This window comes from Melanotaenia boesemani, chromosome 1 (assembly GCF_017639745.1).
Source record: "Melanotaenia boesemani isolate fMelBoe1 chromosome 1, fMelBoe1.pri, whole genome shotgun sequence".
NCBI lineage: Eukaryota > Metazoa > Chordata > Actinopteri > Atheriniformes > Melanotaeniidae > Melanotaenia > Melanotaenia boesemani.
Window position 1 is genome coordinate 43,227,358 of NC_055682.1, and position 10,600 is coordinate 43,237,957.

The following is a 10,600-nucleotide window of genomic DNA, read 5'->3' on the forward strand; positions in this document are numbered from 1 at the left end:
TATTTTTTTATTTTTTTATTTTTTTATTTTTTACTTTACTATTAATTTTTTTTCTTTCCTCTTTCTTTTCTTCCTAGTCTATTGTACTGTATTTTTCATTTACCTGTGAAATTGCAATAAAAATTTAAGTGATGAAAAAAAAAAAGAAAGAAACATGCGTCCTGGTGGAAACCGGGCTTTGGTTTGGTTTTTATTTTTACAGATGACCCTTCCAAGGTATTAAAGGATGGTACCTGCTTGATTTTTTTCATTATAGATGACAGTAGAAATATATTGGCACTCAGATTGTGACCCAAATACAATTTTTTTTGTTTATTTGGAGAGCATTTTGGTCACTATTCAGCAACTCTCTTCACACCCGATCTACTAATAAAATACGTCTCATCTTCACCTCCATGATCTTTCTCTTTCATCTTACATGTTTGGCTGGTATTCATGCTGTAGTGTAGCTCATAGAATCAGACACATTCTTTTCCTTTGGATCTGCTGATCCTGCAGTCGTTACCATATAGTTTGAAACAAGCCCGCGCAGCAAAAGAATGGTCACAGGCCTCATGTTTGCTCAGAAAATGCAAACCAATTTGCTGAGAGAGGCGGGATGGAGCGTTACACTCTGTACAGGTATCAGTCTCCACTCTGCAGGTTGCTGCTCAGTCATGTCTGACTGGCCTTCCCTGGCCTCCCCAGGTGCTGGACGACCTACCTCTGGTCAGTCCCTGCTCTGCAGAATGTAGGAAGGAGTGTCTGGACAACCCAGGACTTCTCACAGCTGCTGTCTCATCTCTTGTGGAAACTGGGACTGTGAATGATCTGAGAGAGTCTTCCAAACGAGTCCATCTCATCCACAGTTTCTTCTGTGGGTGCTGCTGTGAGCTGATCAAACCCACTCTGTCCCACAGACAGGGTCTGCTTCAGGGTACTAACCCTGGGGAGGAACTGGGCCAAGGTGGGAAGGCCTCGGTCCAAGCCCTGCAGCCTCTGCTGGTGGCTTCCCAGACTGAGCAGAGCTCCGTGGCTGTTGGAGACGTAGATGTTGTAGCCGTCTGCCAGGATCTGCTCTCTGAAGGTGCAGTCCTCTTTGCTGTACGTGTGCTGGAAAACATGTTCACGTGTTAATGTGAGCATGAAATGCACAAAGAAGATGAGACACAAATTGTACTTTTAAAGGTAATTTTAATATAACATACTTTTTACTTCTACTTGAGTATTTTTAAAAGGAGGAAAAATACTTCTACTGCGTTACAAAGACACACATCCCGCTCGTTGCTTCTTTCTTTTCATGGTGTGCAGGAACAATTTGATTTGTTTTGTTAGAGGTCCGTATGACTGTTTCACAAATCACACATCAAACGTGACGTCAAACGTTGTTAGCTAGCCCAGAAGCGGATCAGCCAGAATTCCCAGTGACCTGGATCCGAAAGTGGCCTGAATAGGCTGACCTCCTTAATAATGACCCTGGTACTACTGCTGGAATAATGACCCTGGTACTACTGCTGTAATAATGTTCCTGGTACTACTGCTTAATAATGACCCTGGTACTACTGCTGTAATAATGTTCCTGGTACTGCTGCTGTAATCATGTTCCTGGTACTACTGCTGTAATAATGTTCCTGGTACTGCTGCAGTAATCATGTTCCTGGTACTACTGCTGTAATAATGTTCCTGGTACTACTGCTGTAATAATGACCCTGGTATTACTGCTTAATAATGTTCCTGGTACTACTGCTTAATAATGACCCTGGTACTTCCGCTTAATAATGACCCTGGTACTACTGCTGTAATAATGTTCCTGGTACTACTGCTGTAGTAATGACCCTGGTACTACTGCTGTAATAATGTTCCTGGTACTACTGCTGTAATAATGTTCCTGGTACTACTGCTGTAGTAATGACCCTGGTACTACTGCTTAATAATGACCCTGGTACTACTGCTTAATAATGACCCTGGTACTTCTGCTTAATAATGTTCCTAGTACTACTGCTTAATAATGACCCTGGTATTACTGCTGTAATAATGTTCCTGATACTGCTGCTGTAATAATGACCCTGGTACTACTGCTGTAATAATGTTCCTGGTACTACTACTTAATAATGACCCCGGTACTTCTGCTATAATAATGTTCCTGGTACTACTTCTGTAGTAATGACCCTGGTACTACTGCTGTAATAATGTTCCTGGTACTACTGCTGTAATAATGACCGATGGTACTACTGCTTAATAATGATCCTGGTACAACTGCTGTAATAATGACCCTGGTACTACTGCTGTAATAATGACCCTGGTACTACTGCTGTAATAATGTTCCTGGTACTACTGCTGTAATAATGACCCTGGTACTACTGCTGTAATAATGTTCCTGGTACTACTGCTGTAATAATGACCCTGGTACTACTGCTTAATAATGATCCTGGTACTACTGATGTAATAATGATCCTGGTACTACTGCTTAATAATGACCCTGGTACTACTGCTGTAAAAATGTTCCTGGTACTACTGCTGTAGTAATGACCCTGGTACTACTGCTGTTGGTAATGTTCCTGGTACTACTGCTGTAGTAATGTTCCTGGTACTACTGCTGTAGTAATGTTCCTGGTACTACTGCTGTAGTAATGACACTGGTACTACTGCAGTAATAATGTTCTTGGTACTACTGCTGTAATAATGACCCTGGTACTACTGCTTAATAATGTTCCTGGTACTACTGCTTAATAATGACCCTGGTACTACTGCTATAATAATGTTCCTGGTACTGCTGCTGTAATCATGTTCCTGGTACTACTGCTGTAATAATGTTCCTGGTACTGCTGCTGTAATAATGACCCTGGTACTACTGCTGTAATAATGTTCCTGGTACTACTGCTTAATAATGACCCCGGTACTTCTGCTATAATAATGTTCCTGGTACTACTGCTGTAGTAATGACCCTGGTACTACTGCTGTAATAATGTTCCTGGTACTACTGCTGTAATAATGACCGATGGTACTACTGCTTAATAATGATCCTGGTACAACTGCTGTAATAATGACAATGGTACTACTGCTGTAATAATGACCCTGGTACTACTGCTGTAATAATGTTCCTGGTACTACTGCTGTAGTAATGACCCTGGTACTACTGCTGTTGGTAATGTTCCTGGTACTACTGCTGTAGTAATGTTCCTGGTACTACTGCTGATAGTAATGTTCCTGGTACTACTGCTGTAGCAATGACACTGGTACTACTGCAGTAATAATGTTCTTGGTACTACTGCTGTAATAATGACCCTGGTACTACTGCTTAATAATGTTCCTGGTACTACTGCTTAATAATGACCCTGGTACTACTGCTATAATAATGTTCCTGGTACTGCTGCTGTAATCATGTTCCTGGTATTACTGCTGTAATAATGTTCCTGATACTGCTGCTGTAATAATGACCCTGGTACTACTGCTGTAATAATGTTCCTGGTACTACTGCTTAATAATGACCCCGGTACTTCTGCTATAATAATGTTCCTGGTACTACTGCTGTAGTAATGACCCTGGTACTACTGCTGTAATAATGTTCCTGGTACCACTGCTGTAATAATGACCGATGGTACTACTGCTTAATAATGATCCTGGTACAACTGCTGTAATAATGACCCTGGTACTACTGCTGTAATAATGACCCTGGTACTACTGCTGTAATAATGTTCCTGGTACTACTGCTGTAATAATGACCCTGGTACTACTGCTGTAATAATGTTCCTGGTACTACTGCTGTAATAATGACACTGGTACTACTGCTTAATAATGATCCTGGTACTACTGATGTAGTAATGATCCTGGTACTACTGTTTAATAATGACCCTGGTACTACTGCTGTAATAATGATCCTGGTACTACTGCTGTAGAAGTGACCCTTGTACTACTGCTGTAAAAATGTTCCTGGTACTACTGCTGTAGTAATGACCCTGGTACTACTGCTGTTGGTAATGTTCCTGGTACTACTGCTGTAGTAATGTTCCTGGTACTACTGCTGTAGTAATGTTCCTGGTACTACTGCTGTAGTAATGACACTGGTACTACTGCAGTAATAATGTTCTTGGTACTACTGCTGTAATAATGACCCTGGTACTACTGCTTAATAATGTTCCTGGTACTACTGCTTAATAATGACCCTGGTACTACTGCTATAATAATGTTCCTGGTACTGCTGCTGTAATCATGTTCCTGGTACTACTGCTGTAATAATGTTCCTGGTACTACTGCTGTAATAATGACCCTGGTACTACTGCTTAATAATGATCCTGGTACCACTGCTGTAGTAATAACCCTTGTACTACTGCTGATAGTAATGTTCCTGGTACTATTGCTGTAGTAATGACCCTGGTACTACTGCTGTAATAATGTTCCTGGTACTACTGCTGTGGTACTACTGCTGTTTTAATGTTCCTGGTACTACTGCTGTTTTAATGACCCTGGTACTGCTGCTGTAATAATGACCCTGGTACTGCTGCTGTAATAATGACCCTGGTACTACTGCTTAATAATGTTCCTGGTACTACTGCTGTAGTAATGACCCTGGTACTACTGCTGTAATAATGTTCCTGGTACTACTGCTGTAGTAATGACCCTGGTACTACTGCTGTAATAATGTTCCTGGTACTACTGCTGTAATAATGACCCTGGTACTACTGCTGTAATAATGTTCCTGGTACTACTGCTGTAGTAATGACCCTGGTACTACTGCTGTAATAATGTTCCTGGTACTACTGCTGTAATAATGACCCTGGTACTACTGCTGTAATAATGTTCCTGGTACTACTGCTGTAATAATGACCCTGGTACTACTGCTGTAGTAATGACCCTGGTACTACTGCTGTAATAATGACCCTGGTACTACTGATGTAATAATCACTCTGGTACTACTGCTGTAGTAATAACCCTGGTACTACTGGTGTAGTAATGACCCTGGTACTACTGCTGTAATAACGACCCTGGTTCTACTGCTGTAATAATGTTCCTGATACTACTGCTGTAGTGAGGACCCTGGTACTACTGCTGTAGTAATGACCCTGGTACTACTGCTGTAATAATGACCCTGGTACTACTGCTGTAGTAATGACCCTGGTACTACTGCTGTAATAATGACCCTGGTACTACTGCTGTTTTAATGACCCTGGTACTACTGCTGTAATAATGACCCTGGTACTACTGCTGTAATAATGACCCTGGTACTACTGCTGTAATAATGTTCCTGGTACTACTGCTGTAATAATGTTCCTGGTACTACTGCTGTAGTAATGACCCTGGTACTACTGCTGTAGTAATGACCCTGGTACTACTGCTGTAATAATGTTCCTGGTACTACTGCTGTTTTAATGACCCTGGTACTACTGCTGTAATAATGTTCCTGGTACTACTGCTGTAATAATGTTCCTGGTACTACTGCTGTAATAATGACCCTGGTACTTCTGCTGTAATAATGACCCTGGTACTACTGCTATAGTAATGACCCTGGTACTACTGCTGTAGTAATGACCCTGGTACTACTGCTGTAAAGCTACTGGTTCTTCCAGCCTAGGACATATAGGCTCTGTGGTGGGTTTACTGGCATTAGAGAGAAAATATGAGGTAATTTAAGGTGCCCTGTTAAAGTGACAGGTGGATATGTCAGTACTGAGGCTGCCCAGCTAAACTAATCTGTACATTTGACTATTGTCCACATCTGTCCACATCTGTCCTGGTCCAGCTCAGAACCAGCTGTAAACTGGGCCAGTGAGGAACATTTTTTAGTCAGGGTTAAAGCTGATGAGGAAACATTGTGTGTTTTACTGGGTGGAAATGATGTGGCTGCAGCGTTTTATGCTTGTTGGCTTATTTTACTGCATGAACTCTGTGGCTGGTCCTGCTGGACCAAACATACCTCCACAGGTGGGCTGCTGCATGGAAACGTTTGGGAACCATAAGAGCCCGATGTGACATATTTGTCACATACGGTTTCTGAGACATTTTGCCTCAATTTATGGTTTAAACTCAAAATCCTGTTGAACACAATCTGATACTTGTCTTCTGCCCCCTAATAGATACCCAGAAGCAGAAAACCACATTATAATATTTTTAATATATCACATGGTAATAAATGGTAGATACCCCCCCAAAAAATGTTAATGTTTTTGTTACATTTTGTTAAAGGGCCAAATAAAGACCTCATATTTATTAAAATATTCGACTTTTCTTTTAATTTTTTCATGGGTCAGGCCTTTATGGGTTAAGGTTGCACTCTTATCTTCTCTTATCTTCTCTATTGTCTCTTATCTTTTTCATTTTCTAATGTCAGTAGAATCACATGAGGTGAAGCTGCTGTTGACTACCTTGTTTTTACTGTTGCAGTAAATATTGATGTTAACATTTTCTATTTCTGGTAAACTGACATGTAAATTATTTGCTGATAAAATGACTCAGTCACGTTGTTTCAGGTTAACATGAGATGAATAACGAAGTCCTGCTGGTTGTGTTGAGTCTTTAGATGAAGGCAGGAGAGAGAAGCTCTGGACTGGCGGCTGGTAGTTGAGTATGAATGTTAGTCTATGTAGAATATTGAGCTTTGTTGATTTATCAGCATAGGGGTGTGTGTGTGTGCGCAGTGTATATGAATTGGGTGCGTGTATGTCATGTGCTGCAATCTGTGTCCAACAAGTCAACATTTCAGCCTAAAAGCTCAGCTTGGAGTTAGAGAAAGCGGGTTGTGGTCTCTGGCAAACAGGAGTAAGACAGCAGGTCAGTCAGAAAGTCAAACGCTGCTGGTCTCAAAGGTTTATTATGAAAGACCAAGACAGCCAGACAGAAGACCATGTTCTAAAAAAGAAAGTATTTTATTTAATGTGGTAGATGCCTTCATTTAGGTTTTCCTTTTTTATTAACATTTCATTTAATAATATTTCATTTAAAGAACAAGTCCGACATCACTCAGGAAGTACTCAGTACTTGAGTAGTTCTTTTTTATTAAGTACTTTTTTTTTGCTTTTACTTGGGTAATTATTTAGCTGACTCCTTTTTTCTTGTCTCAAAGATTAAGCCATGCAAGTCTAAGTACACATGGCCGGTACAGTGAAACTGCGAATGGCTCATTAAATCAGTTATGGTTCCTTGAGCTGTTATGCTGCAAACAAATGGAACAAACTGCCAGTGGAGATTAAACTTTCCCCAAATGTAGACATTTTTAAATCCAGGTTAAAAACATTTCTTTTCTCATGTGCCTATGCATGAAATCTGCACGGTAACTTTTTTTTTTTAACTTATCTTGCTTTTAATCATTTTAATGTAATTTATTATTTTATTGTGATTATGTGTTGATTATGTGTTGATGCCTTTTACTATTTCTAAATAGCTGTAATATCTTTGTTTTATGTAAAGCACTTTGAATTGTCCTGTACATGAAATGTGCTATACAAATAAACTGCCTTGCCTTGTACTTGAGTTAAATCTATCTAAAGAAACAAGAACTTTTACTTGAGTATATTTCTTGGTTTCTCTGCCTACCTCTGGCTGTAATGCATCACTAGCATTAGCTGCTAACAGGAAGCTTAACCCTAAAATGAAAATAAATACACTACCGTTCAAAAGTTTGGGGTCACTTTGCCATGGGATTCAATAGGGAAGTGACCCCAAACTTTTGAACGGTAGTGTAGGTGAAATGGTTCATTCAGAAAAAAGAATCAGAAATTAATCTTTTCTTCTAAAAACATGAGGTGACGTTGGACAATAAGCTGAATAAGTTGGATTACTTTATTGTATTATAAAGTTAAATAGCATATTATTGGAACAAAGAAAAGAGGGAAAACATGTTAATGGTGCTGTGAGTTCTTCGATGGTTGTTTGCTTTGGCAGGAGAGCCAGCCAGAGGCCAAGGTTGTTGTTGCTGCTGCTGCTGGGCCTTTTCATTCAGGTTTTTCACTTTGCACCCTGCAGCACACTGGACAAAGGTTGATGAATGAATGACCGACTGGTGTGCCATGTTTTCCTGACGGACAACATGACGGAGGAGACCTCAGGTCACCGCGGAGCTTTCGGGAAGACCCTTCAGGAACTGAACACGTCTGGAAACTTCAGCTTTTTAAATGAAGAAAAATAGATTTATCTCCAATCATCAGCTGTCACTGAGGAGTTAATGACCTATAAATATTATGATCTCATTGTTAAATGAGTGACAGAAAAGAGGCGAAAGTATTTATAACAATGATTTTATGCTTGCTGAGAGTCAGTTCTGTATGCGCAGATTTAAGCGAGCTCCCAGTTTAACTGGCGACACTGGAAAAACTTTACACGCAGTGCACATTATTAGTCATTAATACTGCATAAACTCAGCAAAATCACAGGAAAGGACACATTTATGTCTCCAATGAGCTGAAGATGCTTCCGGACATCAGTGATTGTTATTATTTAAAACAAAGAGCAGCTTTTTGGGTTATTAATAGAAAACTGCAGCCCTGTGGCTCCAAAACTTATCTCCAGAGAGAAATACTCTAGGGAAGTTACAAAAAAGAAAGATCTTCTTTTTCTCATTGGTTTAGCTGGCCTTGCTTACAGGAGCTGAATCTCCTAAAAGAAATCTGATTGGCTGAGAGAGGAGGCTGGAGAGAGGCTCATGTAGGAGACGGAAAAGAAGTAAAAATTAAAAAGCAAAATCAGGTCAAACTGAATGAATCCTGGAGAGAAAATGCTCATCCTAAACATGAGCCACAGTACATCAGATCCACCAGATGTGATCCACATCTGCATTTCTTCCTGAACTTTGGGCCCCGTTAGGCCCCTCATTTGTTTAGTGGGCCAGACATGGTGGTTCCTGAGCCGTAGTCCAGGTTTTTCACCTTGCAGACTGGACCCAGTTGTATCTGTTTGTGTCAGTCTGATTAAGTAATCCTAATTCTAATATCAGTCTAGCTCAATTAAACATCGATATGAAGTATAAGATTGTTGCTTTCTGTTTTTAACCACAGTTATTAATGATTATCTGTCGACTTCAGTTTATTAATCTTAAGTGATCCATTAAGTTTTGGGTGTGGGGGTGAAATAAGAGAAAAAACTGTTAAAATGGTGACATGATGATGGGATGTTCCATCTGCAGTTCCTCATGAACATATGTGGAAATGTGGACATGCATGGACAGATTCCCGTGGATAGTTTCCGTGTTTCTGCTTACCGAAGAGTACAGCCTGCCGTCGCTCTCTATGCAGAGAAACCGTGTGGTTGCGACCCCTCTGATGACAACACGACCCAGATCCACCGGACGGATCTCAAGCAGACCTGTGATTCAGATCTTCATCAGCGTGGAAACATCCCAGTAAATGTCCAGAGACAGAACATGGACTTACTGTGCAGAGTTTGGTCTGTGGAGCCGCGGATCTGTCCATCCTCCCCAATCAGCAGATGCAGTCCCGGCTTGGCCGCATACAGATGCCTGAGCCGGACCACCTGGCCCCAGCCATTAGAGATGTGGGGTCCCTGCTCCGGCAGTGGCATGCAGAATACTCCAACAGCACACAGCAGGTTGGCGGTCACGGCGAGTACAAGCTGCAGCATGGTCCTTCAGGTTGCTCCCAGCAGCAGGCAGTCAGGTAGTCGGTCAGGTTCATCCTAAAGCAACCTTTAAATACGACCCTTATCAGCTGCAGATAACCGCCTGTCCCAAAGCCAGTTCTCAGAAGCACACACCACAACACACCCCTGCACGTCATCCAACTGAATCCCAGCTCTCTGTTGGCCCCCCAGGGCAGGGCCGCTGCCAGCCACGTGGGGGTCTTTATTTCCAAAGTAAATCCTCACCTTTAACCACCAGGCATCAGTCCAGTTTATCAGCTCCTTATGGACAAAGAGCAGCTAGAAAACTTCCAAACTTCAGTTCTGCTCAAAGCTACCAAACATTCAAACAATTTTAAGGATTTTAACCCTTTAAATGAAAGTTTGACTAGATGATGTCACTGCTGCCATTCTCACCTTTCAGGATAAAAATGTCCCACTAAGTAAATTTTTAATCTAATAGCTATTTCAAAATATAATTAATTATTCTGTGATGTTTGGGTTTTATGTATTAGATAAGAATATTACAGATTAGAATTAACCCTTAAAATTTGCACAACAACAAAAAAGGGCAAGAAAAAAAAGGTTCTTTGCTGTTTTTTCCTTTGGACAACAACAACAACAACAACAACAACAATAATAATAATAATAATAATAATAATAATAATAATTAAAGTAGAATGAATATGTTTTAACAAATTATGAGGATAACAGTTAATATTACAACAATGGTTGGGATAATAAAAACAGTGGGGCTAATAGACCTGAACCAGAGATACTCCGGCAGTTTTAATTTCCAAAAATTTGTTACTGGAAAATGTGCTTTTCCAACCAGTAGACCAGGCAGGTGGAGGAAAAAGATCCAGGGGACGGTGCTGCCAAGTACACCTCGGACTTCAACTCCCTCCTCTTTCACCTGCAGAAGTTCTCCGATGACAAGCAGGAGCACGGGGTTGTCATCACTGGTTTTCTAGACTGGTGTGAACAAAACTATCTGCTCCTAAATACCAGCAAGACCAAGGAGCTTTTAGTGAACTTCCACAGAACCCACCCCCTG

General features: G+C 40.8%; 1 protein-coding gene across 1 annotated transcript; it reads right to left on the reverse strand.

Annotated features, from left to right (window-relative positions):
- Positions 1-249: 249 nt before the first annotated feature.
- Positions 250-9,664, reverse strand: fgf19 (fibroblast growth factor 19). The gene is made up of 3 exons (XM_041992396.1): positions 9,339-9,664; positions 9,167-9,270; positions 250-1,092 (listed from the first exon to the last, which is right to left on the reverse strand). The coding sequence occupies exons 1-3, from the start codon at positions 9,544-9,546 to the stop codon at positions 778-780; spliced, it is 627 nt and encodes a 208-aa protein (XP_041848330.1). The 5' UTR covers positions 9,547-9,664; the 3' UTR covers positions 250-777.
- Between the last annotated feature and the right edge of the window lie 936 nt (positions 9,665-10,600).